Source organism: Convolutriloba macropyga, chromosome 10, assembly GCF_964194025.1.
Source record: "Convolutriloba macropyga chromosome 10, txConMacr16.3, whole genome shotgun sequence".
In the NCBI taxonomy this organism is placed as follows: domain Eukaryota; kingdom Metazoa; phylum Xenacoelomorpha; order Acoela; family Convolutidae; genus Convolutriloba; species Convolutriloba macropyga.
In genome coordinates this window covers 50,223,100-50,246,110 of record NC_134477.1, presented here as the reverse complement: position 1 = coordinate 50,246,110, position 23,011 = coordinate 50,223,100, and the positions used below count along the sequence as shown (strand labels likewise).

The window sequence follows — 23,011 nt, the reverse complement described above, 5'->3', positions numbered from 1 at the left end:
GGAAAAATTTTCGATTGAATTTTTTAGAATGTTTCCTAGAATTGTTTTAATTGTCATCTCAGACAAATGTAAATACATATTCATTTTATCTTTTAACAATTTGTAAAACAGTTTTAACCTGACGATGAACGTAAAGTTCGAAAACGTTTGTTTTAAGTATTGGAAGTAATTTTAATTTGACAAATTGGTTTCTTTTACATTCAATGAATGAATTTATTCCTCACTTTGGTCCGTACCCAATATCGGTTCTGTCATTGTGGTAAATTAACGAAGTCAACAAAGGTATGTCAGTGTTGTTGATTTCGCTCGAAGCCCGAACTTTGTCTAATCACAGGTCTATTTTCTTTTCTGACACCTATCAACCTTGTGTCAACCATAAATCAGGTAATAAATCATATTTTAAACTCAATCTTTAACCTTGAAACCCAAGGTTTTTAGTACATTTTTTTATTATACGTGTGACACTCACAACACGCGATGAAAATAGTGGGCGGGAACTCACGCTAAAATTTTAATTCAAATTATAATTTTGACTAGATGAGGATACATAGGGCAAAAAACATTTTGTGCTTGACAAAACGAAATTTGCAAAACCTCCACAAGAGGGATACTTATGTTTAGAAAGCTCTAATGGGTGAGTGTCACTCTAAATGAAGGTTATTTGAGAGCAGCTAATAGAGGCAGCAAAAATTAAAAGACAATTTTTTGGTCTGTCTTTACTGTATTTTTGAGACTGCAGATCTACGAAGCTATTGTGGCTATTTTCTGGCAATCTGCCAGCTATGTTGTTTCAGTAGAACAAACTTATGGACCGTTTTTTTTTAATTTTCATTTAACGAGTGTTTGTAATTGAGTGAGTACAATTAGAAAGTCAATTTGAAGGTACTATAATTTCGAACGTTGATCGCTTTCAGACTTCAAAATGTAGATAGAATTAATTTATTATTTCTGAAAGCCACAAAAGCTATCTATCAGAAGCAAAAATGATAAATTCGACGCCTGTGGCTACCAAAAGTGACACTGCAAGTGTTGCCTCTGAACACATTGAGACTCCGCCTGATCAAAATGTGACCAAATCTACCTCCGCAATTAACAGCAACAGCTCACCGAGTCCAATTAGCAGTTGTAAAACTGTAGTTGGCAATCGTGATGTGGCATCGCCAACTAAGGGCAGATCGGACAGTCCCGCTTCAAGTATGTATTTTCATACAGCACAAAATTCGTGCCTTTTTTGTAGGACGCGTTATCTACTGTAATGACTCCAGTTGAAGGTATCTATTGGTAAGTGAAGGAAGTTGCTACTTACGATGAGCCTTGCTGTATTCGTAGCATTCTAGGCATCGATCCCGGAAACATTAATTCGGGTCCTCTAGCGGCTTCAGTAGCAAAGGGGTTTGGTTTTGGAAATTGAATGGTTAAGGTAACTAATGATTTTTGCCGCACTTGGTTTTTAAATTTTGCGTCTTTTCGGAACAGTTATTATTGCTATCTTGAAGTGATTTAAGAGCTGTCTTTAAAAACGCAATTGGTGACAGTTTAAAAATTTATTGAAAATTCAAGTCAATCTGAAGTCGAGGGTTCGAAAAAGCTAGTTATTTAACGGCATGGAATTTGTTCAATCTGATTGAAGTGAAGTGAGAAGACGGTGCAGGGGCAACATTTTTCGTTTTTGCGAACAAATTTTGTTTGCGTGCTGTTATTTGACTTTGTGTCAGCTATTTAAATTTTTAGCCGTCTTTTTTGTTTCAATGAAAATTTTATCAACTCTAGGTCAGATTTTGCTATATTTTTTATTTAGTCGAGTAACAATCAGTTTTTTCCTGCCTATTTTCCCCGCATTTAAATTATTTTGTGTGGAATCAATTTAAGTATTCATTCTAGTTGTTTTTGCTGGTTAGTAGCCGCCTCAACTGCTCAGCCGGCTATTATAGTGGTCCTATTTTTTTACAATCCAAGATCTGGATTGCATTGGGGCTCTGTCTTTTAATTCTTTTATAGATGTTTTAACACATTTTTCAATGACTTTGATCTTTGAAAAAGGGAAGAACAGTGGTCACTAAGTCTCATTAGAAGCCTAAGGCTGGAGTCAGTGGTCTTTCCAGTTCTTAGAATTGTGCAGTCGCTGGGAATGGCTTAATTCAAGATTACAAGGTCCTTTGTAGGAGTTTTAATCCCAAAATGGCGCAATTTTTCATGTTTTTCGTAATTTTGTGTTTTTTGTTTCATTATTCTCGAATTGACGTTTTTCAAAATCAATAAAATTCTTTGCAGGATATGATTGCGTTTTATGAGCATTTTGTGAGCTATATGTTTTGGTACTCTAAACATGAACACGTTACTAATTTTTGCAATATTTTGCAGAGCTTTTTTAATAACTTTTGTTGCATTTTTTTGTTGTTCTGGCCAATAAACTTCCTCCAGTGTTTTATATAAGATTACTGCATTTTTTTTATTGGCAATTGAACAGTTTTCAACTTTTTAATGTCACGACTTTTATCAGTTTTTTGATAAATTTTAAATATTTGTTCAAGTTTTCTGAAAATTATTGTCATGTTCCTAGATCAGCGCCAATGAAACTTTTCAAGGCTTGAAATTGGGTAACCGTGTAGCCGCTGGAGACAATAAATTGTCTCTGAAGATAATATCAAAAATTTTGCATTATTTTAAAATTTGCTACTGTTTTTTTTTGAAATTTTCTGTCATTTTCGAAGTTTATCAATCTGTACAGATCAACAAACATTTTCCAGGTCTTCCAGAGGGGTTAAAGGCTAGATTCCAGAGACAAAAGCTGTTTTGAATAATTTAATACTGCGAAGCTAGGAAGCTTTCTTCAAGTTTTGCAATTTTCAATGTTCTTAAAAGCTGACATATTTCTCAATTTTGTCTGTCTTTACTGGCCAAAAACCTCTTCCAAGGATTAGGATTATGCTTGTGTTAACTCGTATACGTGAATTGATTAAATTTGGGCTTCATGGGAAAAGCTCTAAGATCTTTAGCAATGATTATATTTTTGTTTATTTTGTTTGAGTTTCAACTTTTGATACTGCCTTATTTGGCTCGTATTGTTTAATTAATCTGCTGTTCAGATACAGTAGTTCTTAGTTTCATTCAATTCCTTGGATTATATTTGAGGACTTGTCTTGCTATATTTTTTTTTACTTCGCTTTACCTTAGTTCACAGCTTGTTCAACATTTTGCGTGCAATCTTTTTGATTTCTCTAGTTTCACTCTCCTCTCATTCTGTTAACAGTTCCTTTGGACAATAGTTCCTTGGCAAAACATTTCAAAATGAACAGAGTTAGTATCAAAAACGTAATCAGAAATAGAAACAGGATAAATCCTTAAAGCCCAATTTTAGATGCCCGTTACTCGCATTTGGTTCTTAGTTACCATCTCTAATGCTTATTGGTAGATGTTAGCCGCTGTTTTGTCTCACTATGAAGCAGAAGTATGTGTAGCTCCAAAATGACATCAAAATAGTTCGCACTTTAATTTTGTATGTGTACAAAAATCATTTTTTCTCTTCTTTCAGTCCCAATCTTTCTGATGAGAATCAACCGCGGCTATTTTCCGGAAATATGCCGGGTATGTTTTTCGTTCTGATCAAAGTGTTTTCATTCTGATGTTGAAGAGCAGTAACCTAAAATGAGCAGAGTCAATTTAGAAAAACGAAACCAAAAATAGGAACGGAGTACAGGCGTAAAACCGTTTTAGATGACCGCCACTTAAGCCCTGTTTTCATTAATTGTTGTTGTAAGTTCTAATGCGACTGATACTAATTACTATCCTCTCATTATGTCGCAGGAGTGCGACACTGTCAAATCCAATCAAAATAAAGCAACCTTGATAGTTTTCGAAAGCAATCAGTTTGATTGCACTTTTTATTCTAACAGGTGTCATAGCAATCAGTCGCGGCTATTTTCCAGCAATCTCTCAGGCATTTTACTCTGCGTTAGTTTCAAGGTTACAATCCAAGGCTTTGTCTGATAAAGTTAGTTGATAGGTCTCCCTGTATTCAATTCTTTGTACTCTAATACAGGATGTTTTTCTTTGTCATAATTGCTTCAAATCACCTTTTGTTCATCAAGCACGCATATTTTTTGACTGAATTGCGTGCGTGACGTCTTTTTTCACACTGAGCAGTTTGTTGTTGATTAACGTGAACAACTTTTGTCACACGTGACTTCGTTCACTCTCAATACACTCTTACACTCGTACTTCGTACACTCTCTTTTTTACATACCTACGCACCCTCTTGTTTTTTTCACGCTTAATTTTTTTCTCGCTTTTTTCGATTCATAATAATCTGATTTACTGCTACTCTAACTCTACTGAACTTTGAAAATAACCATTTGTTTTCCAACTTCGAAAACCGAACACCTTGGTAGCTCTTGAGCTTTCAGTCAGCTCGTTGCCCCCGCAGGTATTCTGAATTACACATTAAGTGAAAGTCGAAATATGAGTTCCTCTAATTTGAATAATGATCAAGCTCCCCCTGCAAAACAAAGAGAGGAAGTTAACAACTCAAAATCGGATAATAATGGGAATAAAAATGAAAATGAATGCCCCCCTCTATCATATCTTGGTCAAACACCTCTAATGAAAGGTGGAAAAAGAGCTTGTGTTGTATTAAGTCCTGATGAGTATTAAGTTGAAAAAAATGACATTTCAATTGCTCATAGGCTGCGATCTAATAACGGAACACCTAAACCAGTTAATTTTTAGGTTTACCCGTAGAGTGAATAAAATTGAGCTCTTAAGGAAAAAGAAAAACCTGCACGGAAATTCTCTTCTAGGGAAAGTAAGGATATATGAAGATTCCACAAAAGCTCGCGTAAATTTCTTGAATTTGCTAAGAAACGATGAACGGATAAACAAAGCTTGCATCAGAGAGGGGAAAATAATTTTCGAGTGGAAAGATAATGAGAGCATAGAAAAAGTACATGGCCTCTATGAAGGAGCTGAATTTGTCCAATACAGTTATGAAACGGTTATAAAGTGCTTTGAAACAAAACTGACCAACAGAACAAACCTGGCATACGAAAGTGAAAATAGACGTGAAAAGTGGCATAACGAAAGGGGCCCGAGCAACAAAACTCGAACTTTGAAAAGGTTAACACTTTTAAACAGAAATCAAAACTACAAAAAATCAAAGTTACTACCCACGGATGCAATTTTACCCAGACTATCAGACTCCATACTATCCAACAAATTCCTTTGGCTTCCAAAATCCTCGATTCTAGCCATATTTTAAATGTTCAAATAAACGTACGGTCTCTCAGAAAGCATTTGTTAGACCTCGAGGCTTTAATTTTAAGTCTTGAATCTAAACCAGATTTTCTATGCCCGAGTGAAACATTGTTAAGTGAAAATGACAAACCGTCAAATTGTGTTATACCTGGCTTTAATAACTGGGCAATAAGAAATAGAAATTAACGAGGAGGTGGAATTATGATTCAATGTAACAATACCTCAAATATTGTGAAAGAAATTCCTAATCCTTTTAATGAAGCGTTGTACTTAAATCTAGAGATGCAAAATTTCAACTTCAAACTCATGGCTTTATATAACCCTCCACGATACAACAAAATGACCTTCATAGAAACCCTTGATAAATTTTTTGAAAATGAAAATAGCCCGAATACCCCAACAGTAATTTGTGGTGACTTCAATATTGACGTTGAGAATAAAAACCTAATGGTAGATACGTATTTAAATAGCATCGCCGCTAACGGTTTTGAATATTTTTTGCGACAATCCAACAAGGGTAACAGAAACATCATCAAGCTCTTTAGATCAATTTCGATTTCAAAACATTAAAGGAGAAGAGCAAGTTCTTCAACACCAAAATTTCAGTGACCACTATCCAGTTGAATTCAAGTTTAAATTTTACAAAACAACGACAAATAATGAAAAAGTGTAAAGAGATACAAAGTTTTTAAGTTGTCCGGAACGAGCAAAAAAATGTGTCAATGACTTGAATCAACATCTGAAAAATAACGAACAATCAATTTTTAATCAAAGCAATGTAAACGAAGCCTTTGATATTTTTAATAGACTTTTCTTAGAGGTGACAGATGTCTATGCACCAATGACAATCAGTGAAACGAAAAGTAAATGTCAACAATTGTTTTGTAACAAACTGAAAAACTTAAAAACAAAACGAAACAAAGCTCAAAGAAAATGGAAAGAGAACCAATGTGAACGAACGCTTGCTGCTTTCACGAAAGCGAGGGATGATCTTAAAGAAATCATAACAACCAAAAAAAAACAATTTTATAATAATAAGTTTGACAAATGTATTGGCAATTCAAGACAAACATACAAACTTCTTAATGAACTAAAGGGGAAAACAAATGCTTCTGAAACTTTTTCCTATTCTAGAGAGTTGTCAGAAAAATATCGAGGGACCCAGTCAGGTAGATAATGCAAACTCTTTCAATGACTTCTTTATGAATATTGGTTCAAACTTAACAAAACACCTAAAGAATACCAGACCTAGATTAAAAAGCAATGCGTATTCCATTTTTTATATAAAACAAATTCGTCTGAAATTCAAAAAATCATGCAGGGTTTAGACAACAAGTCATCGTAAGGGGACGACAATCTCAGCAATGTTTTAATCAAAACTTCTGGATCGGTAACAGCAGTTTACTTGGAATACCTAATTAATCTTTCATTCAGTACAGGCGTTTTTCCCGATGCACTATCGAATGCTAAGGTTTTCACGCTTCATAAAGAAGGCTCCAAAGTTGATGAAAATAATTTTAGGCCAATATCCCTTTTAAATGTATGGAGCAAAATTTTTGAAAGAGTCATGTACAACCGACTATATTCATTCATCGAATGTTTTAATCTATTGCATATTAACCTGTTTGGTTTTAGATTAAAACACAGCAAGAAAAAGCTAAACTAGAAACATTATCTGAATGTGAACTGCTCGAAACTTATAACCGCCGTGATAACTTTAAAATACTAGGTCTCGAACAAAATTTAGCTCGTGGCCAGAGAGAAACCTATCAAGAAACAGCCGAAATTGTACAGAAAGTTCCTCAAGAAATGAATGTACGTGTTGAAAAAAATGACATTTCAATTGCTCATAGGCTGCGATCTAATAACGGAACACCTAAACCAGTTAATTGCTAGGTTTACCCGTAGAGTGACTAAAATTGAGCTCTTAACGAAAAAGAAAAACCTGCACGGAAATTCCCTTCTAGGGAAACGAAGGATATACGAAGATGCCACAAAAGCTAGCGTAAATTTCTTGAATTTGCTAGGAAACGATGAACGGATAAACAAAGCTTGCATCAGAGAGGGGACAAGTTTTTTCGAGTGGAAAGATAATGAGAGCATAGAAAAAGTACATGGCCTCTATGAAGGAGCTGAATTGGTCCAATACAGTTATGAAACGGTTATAAAGTGCTTTGAAACAAAGCTGACCAACAGAACAAACCCGGCATACGAAAGTGAAAATAGACGTGAAAAGTTGCATAACGAAAGACCTGAGCAACAAAACTCGAACTTTGAAAACTTTAACATTTTTTAAAACAGAAATCAAAACTACAAAAAAACAAATTTACTACCCACGGATGCAATTTTACCCGGACTATCACACTCCATACTATCCAAAAATTCCCTTGGCTTCCAAAATCCTCGATTCTAGCCATATTTTAATTATTCCAGTTGAATTCAAGTTTAAATTTTACAAAACAACGACAAATAATGAAAAAGTGTAAAGAGATACAAAATTTTTAAGTCCGGAACGAGCAAAAAAATGTGTCAATGACTTGAATCAACATCTGAAAAATAACGAACAATCAATTTTTAATCAAAGCAATGTAAACGAAGCCTTTGATATTTTAAATAGATTTTTCTTAGAGGTGACAGATGTCTATGCACCAATGACAATCAGTGAAACGAAAAGTAAATGTCAACAATTGTTTTGTAACAAACTGAAAAACTTAAAAACAAAACGAAACAAAGCTCAAAGAAAATGGGAAGAGAACCAATGTGAACGAACGCTTGCTGCTTTCACGAAAGCAAGGGATAATCTTAAAGAAATCATAACAAAAAAATCATTTTTATAATAATAAGTTTGACAAATGTATTGGCAATTCAAGACAAACATACAAACTTCTTAATGAACTCAAGGGGAAAACAAATGCTTCCGAAACTTTTCCTATTCTAGACAGTTGTCAGAAAAATATCGAGGAACCCAGTCAGGTAGATAATGCAAACTCTTTCAATGACTTCTTTATCAATATTGGTTCAAACTTAACAAAACACCTAAAGAATACCAGACCTAGATTAAAAAGCAATGCGTATTCTATTTTTTATATAAAACAAATTCGTCTGAAATTCAAAAAATCATGCAGGGTTTAGACAACAAGTCATCGTAAGGGGACGACAATCTCAGCAATGTTTTAATCAAAAATTCTGGTTCGGTAACAGCAGTTTACTTAGAATACCTAATTAATCTTTCATTCAGTACAGGCGTTTTTCCCGATGCACTATCGAATGCTAAGGTTTTCACGCTTCGTAAAGAAGGCTCCAGAGTTGATGAAAATAATTTTAGGCCAATATCCCTTTTAAATGTATGGAGCAAAATTTTTGAAAGAGTCATGTACAACCGACTATATTCATTCATCGGATGTTTTAATCTATTGCATATTAACCTGTTTGGTTTTAGAATAAAACACAGCAGGAAAAAGGTAAACTAAAAACATTATCTGAATGTGAACTGCTCGAAATTTATAACCGCCGTGATAACTTTAAAATACTAGGTCTCGAACAAAATTTAGCTCATGGCCAGAGAGAAACCTATCAAGAAACAGCCGAAATTGTACAGAAAGTTGCTCAAGAAATGAATGTACGTGTTGAAAAAAATGACATTTCAATTGCTCATAGGCTGCGATCTAATAACGGAACACCTAAACCAGTTAATTGCTAGGTTTACCCGTAGAGTGAATAAAATTGAGCTCTTAACGAAAAAGAAAAACCTGCACGGAAATTCCCTTCTAGGGAAAGTAAGGATATATGAAGATGCCACAAAAGCTCGCGTAAATTTCTTGAATTTGCTAAGAAACGATGAACGGATAAACAAAGCTTGCATCATAGAGGGGAAAATATTTTTCGAGTGGAAAGATAATGAGAGCATAGAAAAAGTACATGGCCTCTATGAAGGAGCTGAATTTGTCCTATACAGTTATGAAACGGTTATAAAGTGCTTTGAAACAAAGCTGACCAACAGAACAAACCCGGCATACGAAAGTGAAAATAGACGTGAAAAGTTGCATAACGAAAGACCTGAGCAACAAAACTCGAACTTTGAAAACTTTAACATTTTTTAAAACAGAAATCAAAACTACAAAAAAAAATTACTACCTACGGATGCAATTTTACCCGGACTATCACACTCCATACTATCCAAAAATTCCTTTGGCTTCCAAAATCCTCGATTCTAGCCGTATTTTAATTATTCCAGTCGAATTCAAGTTTAAATTTTACAAAACAACGACAAATAATGAAAAAGTGTAAAGAGATACAAAATTTTTAAGTCCGGAACGAGCAAAAAAATGTGTCAATGACTTGAATCAACATCTGAAAAATAACGAACAATCAATTTTTAATCAAAGCAATGTAAACGAAGCCTTTGATATTTTTAATAGACTTTTCTTAGAGGTGACAGATGTCTATGCACCAATGACAATCAGTGAAACGAAAAGTAAATGTCAACAATTGTTTTGTAACAAACTGAAAAACTTAAAAACAAAACGAAACAAAGCTCAAAGAAAATGGAAAGAGAACCAATGTGAACGAACGCTTGCTGCTTTCACGAAAGCGAGCGATAATCTTAAAGAAGTCATAACAAAAAAAAACAATTTTATAATAAGTTTGACAAATGTATTGGCAATTCAAGACAAACATACAAACTTCTTAATGAACTCAAGGGGAAAACAAATGCTTCCGAAACTTTTTCCTATTCTAGAGAGTTGTCAGAAAAATATCGAGGGACCCAGTCAGGTAGATAATGCAAACTCTTTCAATGACTTCTTTATCAATATTGGTTCAAACTTAACAAAACACCTAAAGAATACCAGACCTAGATTAAAAAGCAATGCGTATTCCATTTTTTATATAAAACAAATTCGTCTGAAATTCAAAAAATCATGCAGGGTTTAGACAACAAGTCATCGTAAGGGGACGACAATCTCAGCAATGTTTTAATCAAAAATTCTGGTTCGGTAACAGCAGTTTACTTAGAATACCTAATTAATCTTTCATTCAGTACAGGCGTTTTTCCCGATGCACTATCGAATGCTAAGGTTTTCCCGCTTCGTAAAGAAGGCTCCAGAGTTGATGAAAATAATTTTAGGCCAATATCCCTTTTAAATGTATGGAGCAAAATTTTTGAAAGAGTCATGTACAACCGACTATATTCATTCATCGAATGTTTTAATCTATTGGATATTAACCAGTTTGGTTTTAGAACAAAACACAGCACTTTTGATGCATTGGTTCAACTAACATAAACAATACGCCAAAATCAGAACAAAAACATAATCATTTTTTTCCTAGACCTCAAAAAGGCGTTTGATACAATAAATCGTGACATCTTAATAAGTAAATTGGAATTGTATGGGATTCGAGGAACGTGTCTGTCTTGGTTTAAATCGTATCTTGGAACAGAATGCAAAGAGTGGAATTAAACGGAAAAAGCCCATCTTGGAAAAGAGTAAAATGCGGTGTTCCCCAGGGCTCATTATTAGGGCGGACCTCTAATATTCATAATTTACATAAATGACCTGCCGAACGTCTGTAAAGACGTTGAAATTATATTGTTTGCAGATGATACTAATATAGCAGCAATTGGTTGTTCTAATGACGACGTAGCATCAGATCTTAAAAACATAAATGATTGGTTAACTGAAAACATGCTTGTTTTAATCCTTGAAAAACCATTCAATTGAACATTAAAACGGATAATTTGAACCCACGCTTCGATTTAAATAACCAATATGTAAACGTTGACAATACATGTAAATATCTTGGTGTACGTTTGGACTCAAAACTAATTTTTAAAACTAAAATTTCCCATGTTGTAAAAAAGCTTCGCAATTAGTGTGGAATTATTTCGAAACTCAGACACTATGTTCCCAGAAGAAAATTATTAAACTATTACAATACAAATGTAAATTCAATAATTCAATATGGCATACTTGTCTACGGATGTTGCAGCTATTCTTCACTCTTTCCCCTTTTTCGATTACAAAAGAAAATTTTGAAAATTATACACTTCTGAAAAAAGCGGGACGGTTGCAATGACCTGTTTATAAACAATACAATACTCTCTGTTTACGAATTGTATTTATATGAATTGCTCAAATTTGTTCTCAAATCTCTAAATGGACATCATTGTAATAAATTTTGTAACGATATGTTCCGAAAACAAATTGAAGGTGTTGATACACGAAATAGTACATTGAATTTGCTTAATATTCCGTTGAAAAAAAGTAAAGTTGAGAGAAACTCAGTTCAATTCAGTTGAGAGAAACTCAGGAACGACCTTTCTGATATTTGTCACAACTTGAAATATTCTTATATCCGTAATAATTCTGAACTTGTTGAATATGTTTATGGCAACCGCTCCAAATAATCGATCTTCCTTAATTTTGTCTTTTTTCTGTCATGTGTATTACTGTCTTGTGTTCTTCAAAGTATATTATTGTCTTGTGCTACCATCATGAGAGGGTGATCTGAAAAGAGGAACTTGATGTCCCGTTGATCATCCTTGCTTTATTGTATTTATACGAAAAAGCTAAATAAATCTCTCTCTCTCAAGTTCTCAAATTGGGAGTCAAAGTCCAATAAAGATCTTCACTCTAATTGAAGTCAATTTAAGACATCACAGCTAAATACATCGGCATATTTGTTGAAAACAAACTTTTTTGAAAAATATTGTTTTCTCCCATGCAAAGCCAAGTTCTTCGAGAGCGACTTAGTATTATATGGTAGTGAAAAAAGCTTGATTTCATCAGTTTTACTCCTTTTTGTTTGTTCAATAGTTAGCATACATAGTTCAGCCGCTGTTAAGAAGCAGTATAAAGGTAAGAGTCGCTGGACTCCATACTTAAATGCCAAAGGCAATGTTAGACCTCGGGCACTGACAATTTTGTTTGTTTTCAGCGATCGTTTATTTCATGTTGAAACTGTTTTTTACCGCAACGAGAGTCAATTGAACACGCTCTAGATGTGTCCTGGCTCTTTTAAAATTAAGGACTTTTGGTATTGCTTTAAACAATAAATATTCGATTCTTTCATGCAGTTTAAGCTGCGGTCTTGTCTCAGGTCGCTTTAGTTGCGTAAATATTAACAGGAGTGCAAGAGTGCTTAAAATGTCTTTAACACGATGTTTAGTTTTTCTCTTAACTTTAGGCAGGTTTCAATTTTCTGAGAACTGTTCCCAAGCCATCAACCCCTCTCCCTTTTTGAGATATTCTTTATCATAACATTTTTCCCGCCCTGGAATAAAAGAAACTTTTTGCTCTGTAGACTTTAAAAAGACTTAATTTGGTTATTATACAGCAAGTTTTCACTGGTTTAAATGATGTTTTAGTTTTGAAGAACAGGAAGCTTGCCTTGCTCGAGCGTGACTTGTTAGTGCACCATGACTTAAGTGTGGAAGACATGCCAGGAGGGCTGAGGGAGAGGTACATTGCGGGACACTACAGGGAACCACACCAGAAGTTCTCCAGTTATTTGGGATCCATATTCGAGATACATAATGAGTCACTTAATATTTGGACCGCAATTCTCAGGCAAGATGAAGTTGCCAGAAAAAGTTTGAATCTCTTCGAGTATTAAAATGTCGCTACAACATTCTGCCTATAAAGCTATTTATAGGTACTAAAACAGTTTTGTACTTAGAAACGAAAAAAAAAACTAGATACGGAAAATTAGAAACGGACGTCTTTATTCATTTCTTGATATTGGATAATTTGGAAACTCGATGTCGAAAAGAGACAAGAGATTGTTCTGGAACTGTAAACAGAAACAAAAAACTGCAACAATCTTTCACACGCTCTGCCATTAAGAGTGGGAATAACTTAACCAAAGTCCTCGAATTATTATGCAAGCAACAATAAGTTTAAGGCTGACCTTGTTAATTTTTATATCACAAATTTAAATCGAATCCTGATTTCCACTTATTGGTTACGAATTCATCTTGGTATGATTTTAAGTTCAGAAGTAATTGACTTGTTGGTTGTTGGTTCCAATGTTGTTAATTAACGACCAAATGTATCATCTAGGTTTGACGCTTTAACCATTTATATTGATGTAATAATCACCATTTTCTGTTATTAATATACATTTCAGGTTATATATTCTGGGAAGTTTTTTAAGTTGTTATTTTTTATTCGGTGGTCAAAGCGGCCGATTACTTTTCTAACAGGTAATAGCGAGTGTATAATAAGATCATGATAATAATCTATATAATAAACGAGTATATAATAACGAGGAATCGAACGTTAACTAAATAAAAAATAATACTTTCGTGGCTTAATTTTTTGCAGCCGATCTGAAAAAGCAGAGAAGTTCTGTTTACACATAACTGAGCTTGAAACCTTGACGGTTTGTGACCGAAAAGTTAGCTATCATGAGGATAAGAGAACCTTGTGGACAAGTAGAACATAAGCCCCTGTTTTTAGTTGCTCTCGAGCGAAGTTTGAAGCGATTGTTGTAAACGTATTGGCCTTTTTATGCAAAATTCTAGCTTCACTGTTTTGATTTTTCGAGTAACTTCTGCGCCCTTGACTTTTTCGTTTTGTGTGATCTAAATTTCGCTCTCATTCACAAGTGTCATCCTCTGGACTTAAGTGGCGGCAATTCATTACAAAAAGGCAAATGAAAGGTGTCAAATTTTGGGTGATAGGATCTCTGAAACTGTTTCAGTGTTATCTGTATCTTTGTGTGGTTCTGGAGACACTGTATGGAGAGAAGCATCTTCTCCACTCCAGAAGCATGGCCAATTACTCTTGTAGCTGGTAAGTGGGGGGGGGGGGGGGGGGGAGGTATTTGAAGTGGAGCTGACATTCAAAATATAGCAATTGGTTAACTGTAAATGCTTTTAGAAAAGGACCCTTGTTAACCGCCAAAAATGTTTGATAAAAATCACTTTTCGAGGGCTCTTTATGCCAAAACTTCACTTCTGTGACCCCAATTATTTTTTTGCAAGTACAAAAATTTCAACAAAATTGCGTGCGGTGTTAATGTCTAGTGACACCGTACATTCTTTTAGGTTAAGCTCGCAAGGGTTGTCTTGATTGTTTTCGTGAAATATTCACGTACAATCTTTGACCATAGTTATGACCAAAGATTGTATTTTTGAGTGTTGGGAAAGTTACTTATTGCTCTCAACTTAATTTTGTATCAATTATATTAGTCCTACGGTCTTTTTACGCTTTTTTTCGCATGGTTGATTTTTCGTCTGACGCTTTCGATTGAATTTCTGTCTTGAAGAAATGGGAAAATAGGTATAGTCCAGAGGGCATTTAACAAATGGTTAGAATTCTATAGGTGCAATGATTACGACCCATGTGGCCTCTGCTAATGCACACACTATGTGTCACCACAGTGTGGAGTACAGTGGAGTGTTCTACATGTTCGACTACTTTGGCATCACAATCTACCTCTACTTGGCAGCTGTCGCCACTTTCGTCTACTCTGTACCTCTCGGATCCACTCAGACACTCATGACTGTCGTGTTAGTAGCTTAGTCATTGATGTTCATATAGAATCCTATGATAAATAAAGTTCGTTATCAATTCTGTCGCAAGGTTATTGGTTTCGTGAATGCAACCGGGGACTGCAATTAGGGTTTATTTTTGGCTCAGTTAAGAAGTGCAAGAAATGAAGAGATGATATGACCCCCCATTCGGGTTTGCGCTTGATAGATAACATACCAAGACAATACGTGATTTTAGATGCCATAGGCAAGGGCATACATGAATAAAAGGTGCTTCCTCTTTGCATATATTTGTATGTTGAATTGCATGAAGCTTCGATTGTTTTTCTTCAGACTGGTGCTTTCGTTGTTCAACTCAGTGGCTTGGCCCTGGTTCTGTTCACGTGCGCTGGCAGCCTACAGACGCACCAATGAATTATCTCAGAGGCCTTCTCTCTCCACTCAGCTGTTCCTCCTCAACTGCTTCAATGGTGCCTTCTGTGGTCTGTGTGGCGCCATCAGGGTGTACAATCTACCAATTTGGGGTCTCAAATTTGGCAAAGTGCTGGGATCGACTGTTGATGATTTGGGTAAATTATATTAGTAAAGATATATAGTAATATGATTAAGCTGTTCATATATAGCTTTTGGGATTCATTGCTCTCGAACGAAGTTTGAGAAGCAATTACTGTAAACTTGAGTGTCTTTTTAATGTCAAATTAAATGTTTGCTCGGCCGTTTTTTGCGCTTTTGTTCTAGAACATTTTTTCGAGCGTATAAGAATGTATAGGCTAAGAACGTATAGGCTACCGCTCCCTCTGAATCAAATTGCAATTTGTCCGAAGTAGAACGAAGTTCGTAGCAATTATTGTAAACGTGTTGGTCTTTTTATGCAACTTTTTTGCTTGACAGTTTTTGCACTTTTCTTCTAGAACATTTTTTGACTTCTCAAGTGACTTTTTCATGCTTTCGTTCTTCATTTTTGAGTGATCTCTATTGATCTCACTCCGAAGTAATGCTTTTTGCTAAAATAAAGTCGATTGCAGCATAGCAACGAGAAGGGCCTGATAGCCGACTGGGCAATGCTTCTGGTGATGAATCGGGAGGTCCATGGTTAGAATCCCGGCGTGGGCAACTATTTTTGTCCGCATAAAGAAAAATTCATCTAGGCTACAGCCCCTGACAGGCAATGCCACTAGTATCGGCTGTCGTCCGAGAGCAAATCTTCCGACATTAATCGGCTAATATTTTAATAACGTTGTTATAGTTTTTAACAACCCGAATAGAAAACTAAAGTTGATCTTGTCACACGTGATTTACCTCTCTCAAAAATGAATTCCTCTCTCAAATTAACGTTTGTTTACTTTAATTCAAGGAGATAGGTCAGTGAGTGTGTGTCACTCTAATTAGAGCTCATTTAAGAGCAACCAGTTCTTAATTAAAATATAACATCTCAGCATTTAATGAAAAGATAGAAATTCTTTTTTTTAGTCTATTGTTCTACAAAGCTAAAGCGGATATTTTTAATAGCCGCACAGCGATAGCTGGGGCTATTATTGGCCTTCTCTTGGTTTTTTACAATTCAAAGAATTTGAATTGTATTCAAAGAATTTGAAAATAGCCGCACAGCGATAGCTGGGGCTATTATTGGCCTTCTCTTGGTTTTTTACAATTCAAAGAATTTGAATTGTATTGGGGCGCTGTCTTTTTTTTAAGATCTGTTCACACATTTTCATGATTTTTGAAGTCAAATTGGAGTAGTGATTTTGGTCACGCCGAAACAGGAAGTGGAGCGAAAAAGCGAGTGGTTTTGCGGCGTGAAATTTTTTCGCTCTAAATTTAAAGTAGTGATAAAACGGTGTTTGAACAAAAATTCGCTTTCTCGCTAGTGGTTTTTTGTTCACATGCGGCAATTTCACTTTAATTTTTACTGTTTTTTCGATTTTTTCGACCGGATTTTTTTCTAAATGGTTTTTCCAATCCATTCATAGTCCGTTTTAGATCTAGTTTTTTTTAGTCAATGAAAATTTTTTGAATTGTACGTCAGGACTTGTCCTGCTATGTTTTTTTTTACTTCGTCGAATAAAAAAATGTTTCGCTTTACTCTAAATGAAGGTTATTTGAGATCAGCTAATGGAGGCAGCAATAACTTATACAGATTTTTAATCAAAATATAACAGATCAGCCTTCAATGAAAAGACGAATTTTTTTGGTCTGTCTTTTTTACTGTTTTTTTAGACTGCCGATCTACGAATCTATTGCGGCTATTTTCTGGCAATCTGCCAGCTATGTTATATCTTTGTAACATATTGCGAGACAACATTGATCTTGAAAAATTAACTTATTTCACTAGAGTCGGACATCTGTGTATGTGATTGTCTGTGCGGGTGTGTAAAAGGCTATGAGAGTAATTTGTGCTAAATTATTCTGATTGCCTATTGTAGTTGGACGCAGTAGATCAGATAATTCTTCAGTAAAAACTCTCAATTCTGCAATTTTCAATGATTCGATAAAAGCTCTGGACGGAAGGTTCAAATCGATGTGCAATGCGGAATATTAAGGTTCAAATATATGTGCCATTCTCTGCTACATTAAAAAAATCGAGAATTATTATTGCTGCAACCTGTGTGTATCTTTATTGCAGTTATCTCAATTAATGACTATCAGACTCGACTCAGTTTTCAGCAATCATTGCAGTGGTTTCCACAATGTTCTTGCAATTGATTATTTTGTACTCGATTTCTTTTTAAAATCTTTTTTAAACCTTACTTTTTTAGAAAAAGTTTGAAAAATTCATCAGAAGTGTAGTATTCAATAGCTGATTTAGTGCTTTCATTATAACACTATGGTCACATTTACCCAATTTTCCAGGGGGATACTGGTACTTGGCATGGCTGGTGGTCAGTTTCTGTGACTTGACAGTGTACAAGTTCCACATCCCAGAGAGTCTTTTGCCTCCCAAGATTCGTGCTTCTGGTCTCTGGGACATATTCCACAGCCACACCATTCACCACCTCCTTGCCCTCGCTTCTAATCTATGTCACCTGGAAGCTCTCGAAACTGACTGGGAACGGAAGCTGCTTCCTGGTGAGTGTAATGGGAACCTTACCCATCAAGTAATACAAACTAGCCAGCTTGAAAGTGGTCAGCCCTTCCGTCTCGTACCACTTAGAATTTCCATAGAAAAGCATTCATCTAAGAATTCAGAAAAAAACAAACGACGAGAATTGTATTATGATAACAAGTTACTGTTAATTTTACAATAATGTAACTAAAGTGTCTATTGCCGCCGAAACATTTGGTCGTCAATTAACAATTTTAATATCAATACCCAATGAATTAATTACTTTTGAACTTAAAATTATACCAAGATGAATTTGTAGCCAACGTTTTCGGGTGTTTGCAACCGCTCTTGCCTTGTCATGAAACTTCAAGCCTCATAAAATTTTAAGGTTGCTGGTGAAAACGCATGTGCTTTAAAATTTTTTGAACAAATTTTTTGCATGAGCTATTTTGACCTTTTGCGTTTTGCGTGATCTAAAATTCCCGCTCAATCACAATTTCAAGCAGCTGAAATTTAATACGAAAAGTCAAAAGAAATGTGCACCAAAAATGCTGCCATTTTTCACTTTGAGTCTTAATAGTGGTATATATTAACCTCTAATGTGGTTATTTGAAGCCCACTATTGAACTTCTTAGTCCCATTTAGGCTCCCCTCCCGAATGAGGCTGCAATTGATTAGACCTCCCACTGGCCGTACGAGAGCAATTCTTCCGATGCTTAGTCGGTTATGTTTTTTTTGTTTTTTTGCCATTCCATGAAAGGTAATGAGATTCATAAAAAACTGAAGGCGCAGTTCTAGTTCTGTAGTAGCAAAGATTAGATGTTTAGCAATGTTTACTGCGCTGTGACTATACTGGCTGTTAAGCGTTGTGACTATACTGATTTCTTAAATGGTTTCCCAAATTTGGTGTGCTTTTTGTAAAAATGCATAATTCATTTTAATCTGCCTGAAAAATATCAAGGTGATGTCTAATATCTGAATAACTGTTCAATTGGAATGTCAAAACTGGCTGTGTAAAAGCAAATATGCGTTCACCTCTAGGCTCAGTTTAATCTTAATTCATAAAAAAAACTTTGAGCAATAAGCCAGCAAGTTTCGACAGATTAATTTTGATTGAATTGTGGATGCAACTAATCAAATTTAAAATTTTATGCAAAATTTAGGAATGAAACAAAAAGATAAGTTGTTTAATTGCTCTCGAATGAACTTTGAAGCAATTTGAGTGCGACACGCCGTAGGTATCGGGCTCGGAGCCCTGCTCCGTGAAATTTTTTGTGTCCAAAGACATACGCTAAAACTCCCTCTGCATGAAATTGCCCCAAGTGTAGTTTGAGAGCAATTTGTCTGACTTTAGTTGGTTTGTTTATGATCGATTAAGTTCAATCTAGGTTTCTCCCTCTGTTATCTTCAAAATCAAATCAATTTTTTGCCTTTTTTGTATCATGACTCTTGACGTGTGCTGGCAACTTGTGTACAACAAGTGGTCTTAAAGGAGTCTTCGTTTTTAGAAATTTGAATATAAATCACCAGGATGAAATTTGTTCAAAATTTGTTTGGTTGAAACCAACAAATTTATTAATTTTCTTGTAATAAATTGCCGCCTTCATCCTCTAAAAGAGTATTATTTAGGTGCTCTCTTTTATTTAAAAGATTTCAATTGAGTTGCGCTCGTTCTTTTTAAGATCTTTGTACACTTTTTTGACTTTTTGAGGTCAATGAGAAGTCAAATGAGAGTAGTCATTTTAGTCATTCTGGTCTTATAAAAAAGCGAAAACTGAGAAGTTAAGACTGGAAATTAAGATTTGTTTCCGGACAATCATTTTTTGCCACTGCTTGTAAAATGGAGTGATAAAACAGTGTTTGAACAATTTATCTGTGTCAAGAGAAAATTTTTTCACGTGCTCTAATTTGAGTTTTGTTTTCACTGTTTCTTTATCTTGGGGTTTTCGGAGTTAATGAATTTAATAGTTGAAACATGTAATCTAATGCTGCTTTCGCTTAGCTTTTGAAAGGGGGCGTAACGGTTATGTGACTTAGCTGGGGCTATTATTGTCATTCTCTTGTTTTTTATTTCACTGAGATTTTTGTTACCACCGTATGACGTCGCAATCACTTCAAATTTGCATTGTTCATTCGTTCATGCAATTTCAATTGGATTGAGTGCGTGACTTCATTTTTCACTCTTAGCAGAGCGTGTTTTTTGTTCATTCGCGTGAATAAGTTTTTGATCACACATGACTTAATTCACTCTCAGAAATGACTTCCGACTTGAAACTATTTATGTTTCGTTTCGCAACTACTTAGACACTACTTGTTTTCAAAATTTGCACTGATTTTGCGTGGTTCGCACGTTCTATAGGTATTTTTGTTTGTCATTTAATTTAGTGTTATACATGGCCGTTTCTTCAGATAAAAGCGGTTCTTTTCATATTTAATGTTTAAGCGACTTTGCCACTACTTGCTTTTAAAAATTGTTTAAGTTTTGCCAGTTTTCAGTTCTCGTTTGATGGTCTTTTTTGTTGTCTTATCATGTAATGCTATAACAGCTGTGTCTCATTGACTCTCTGATAAGCCATTGTTGAAGCTATTTAATGGTTTGTATACATATCTAACGGTTTTAACCAATTTGATACCACTTTTTTTTTAGAAATTTAGTTTTGATCTTTTTATAGTTTCTTTGTTGTCCTATCATGTGATGTTATTTTCGGTGGTTCTCATTGACCCTTTGATTAGTCTTAATTGAATCTATTTAATGTTTGGTTTTCTATTTACTGCTTTGAACGATTTTTTGAGTTTTGAGCGTTTTTTAAGCTGTTTTTTTTTGTTCTATAAATTAGTGTAATTATCTAATGGAACTTCTCCTTGTTTCTCTAATGCAGTTTAAATAGCTCTTCTATGTCATGCTTAATGGGTTTTTGACATTTTGTATGACGATTGAAGCAAATAATTGGTTCAGAATACATCAGTGATTTTCTCGGGTTTGCCTGCGTGTTGTATTTGTGAGTCTTGTTGATCAGTCTCTGTTTATGACAGGTGTCATCGGCTTTCTGATTGAAAGCTATTTCAAGTGTTCAGTTTGTAGCTTCCGTTCTTTCGCTGAAGAAATTTCCAGCAAAATTGTTATATTTTTGATCGTGCTTCTTAATCTATTTGGTTTTCAGACTCGTAATCCGTTTCTATAGGTCTTCTTGGCTTTATATTACTAATGTGTATCTACCTATTGGTTGCAGCTTGTAGTTATTTTTTGCTAATTGAACATTTGGTTTTAAAAATATTTGCATTTTTGGGTGGTGCTGTGCTTGCTCTTTTTTCATCGCGATGGCTTGGATGTTTTAGAAGAAGGTATTCATATGCTTTCTTATAAGTGCTTTTTTTGCGGTCTAAAGATTTAATGTTTTAATTTCGTGTTTAAAATACTATGATGGCACTTTTTTTCAAAGTGTTTAATACAATTATTTTGTCAAATTTATCTATTGCTTTTGATTTGACCCTCATTTCTTCCGCCGCAAATGGGGTGTTTGCGGTTTCCGTTGAGGGTTCGATATTATAAATGGGAACTAGAATTTCATTGGGAACTGAAATTTCATAACGCAATTATATTCAAATATGGTCATGGTCGAAAATTGAAATAAAAAGAAACGGGATAAACCAATCAAGCCTGGACACTAAGACTTAATATGTAAAGACTTAGTGCATAAAGTTACTCTAAGTTACTTTAGAGTATACTGCTCACTGGTGTTAGTGTTAATTAAGCTTATTGTCATCCAATTTAGAGGTTGAGTTCACCATATTTATCGAATCGAATGGAAGTGCGGACTAAAATTAGAACACTTTTCGGCTTTTTTATTGTTCTCTAACTCTGTCAAATCCCAGTGGGATCAGCGGTGGTTTTTTCCGGCAATCTGCCGGCTATGTGAAGATTTGTTGGCTTAAATAGTAATAATCAATCCTTGAATGACTTATATAATGTTTAATAGCCGGCTATTATTTAGGCGCTCTCCTTTTTTACAATTCAAAGAATTTGAATAGTATTGAGGCGCTGTCTTTTTTTTAAGATCTGTTCACACAATTCGTGAGTTTTGAAGTCAAATTGGAGTAGTGATTTTGGTCACGCCGAAACAGGAAGTGGAGCGAAAAAGCGAGTGGTTTTGCGGCGTGCATTTTTTTCACTCTAAAATTAAAGTAGAGTGAGAAAAGGGTGTTTGAACAAAAATTCGCTTTCTCGCTAGTGGTTTTTTGTTCACATGCGGCAATTTCACTTTGATTTTTACTGTTTTTTTTCGATTTTTCGGATCGTTTTTTTCTAAATGGTTTTCCCAATCCATTCATAGTTCGTTCTAGGTCTAGTTTTCTGTTTAGTCAATGAAAATTCTTTGAATTGTACGTCAGGACTTGTCCTGCTATGTTTTTTAATTCGCTTTTCCTTTTGGGCACGTTTTTCGTTTTGCATAAGTCACGATTTTCACGTTTGACTTCTGACTTACCTCACTCACTGTTTCAACTGAATATATTCTAAATCCTTCCACGCATTGAATTACGCAATGTAGTGAATACGGTCAATGCCAAAAGAGCAAAATCAAAAGAAACGGGATAAACCGATAAAGCCGGGTCATTAAGTCATAGTGCATTAGGTTATCAAAGTTCATTAGAGTGATTGCTAGCTGTTATTAGTATTCAGCTTAGTTTAGAAGCTGAAGTGAGTCTGGCTGAGAATCTAACTGAAACTGCACACTGAACTAGGATAATTTTTGAAACTTAAGAAAAATTTTTGTCAATTTCAATCTTTTTTCGTTTTCTGTTTCAATCTCGATGTGCGTCTAGCGCGTCAACGGCGGCTATTTTCCGGCAATCTGCCGGCTATGCTTGTACTGAAAAAAGGTTTAACCTTTAGTTATAGTTTTAGTTTGCTTGTTGAAATATTTCAGGTCAATCAGAAGAGATGTTGTGGGCCCTGCAGAATGTGTCAACAATCGCACTGATTGTATCCTTGTCCAACTTCAGTGTCATTTTTGTGCTAGTCGAAAATTTCTTCAGTTTCATCAGACAGTTCCGAAAGACATCTGTCTTGAAACAGTGATTTCACTTGTTTCAGCTCCTCCCCTCCCCCGAAGAAAATTTTGGCATTAATTCTCCTGCGAGAAATAACGCCTCTTGCATGAGAAACGGCCTAGGATAGATTCATTATTTCAAAATATTATCTAGAGTTACAACTTTGTACAAGG

General features: G+C 35.0%; 1 protein-coding gene across 1 annotated transcript; it reads left to right on the top strand.

The window, feature by feature from the left end:
* The first annotated feature begins 918 nt into the window (after positions 1-918).
* On the top strand, positions 919-22,964 carry LOC142348650 (membrane progestin receptor alpha-like). The gene is made up of 7 exons (XM_075400079.1): positions 919-1,194; positions 12,617-12,818; positions 13,954-14,045; positions 14,578-14,764; positions 15,080-15,315; positions 17,597-17,812; positions 22,715-22,964. The coding sequence occupies exons 1-7, from the start codon at positions 984-986 to the stop codon at positions 22,864-22,866; spliced, it is 1,296 nt and encodes a 431-aa protein (XP_075256194.1). The 5' UTR covers positions 919-983; the 3' UTR covers positions 22,867-22,964.
* Positions 22,965-23,011: the final 47 nt, after the last annotated feature.

Coding starts and splice junctions, on each gene's coding strand:
- LOC142348650 (XM_075400079.1), top strand. CDS start 984: ATGATAAATTCGACGCCTGTGGCTACCAAAAGTGACACTGCAAGTGTT. Junction 1,195..12,616: donor ATCGGACAGTCCCGCTTCAA/GTATGTATTTTC, acceptor ATGATGTTTTAG/TTTTGAAGAACAGGAAGCTT. Junction 12,819..13,953: donor ATTTGGACCGCAATTCTCAG/GCAAGATGAAGT, acceptor AAACTGTTTCAG/TGTTATCTGTATCTTTGTGT.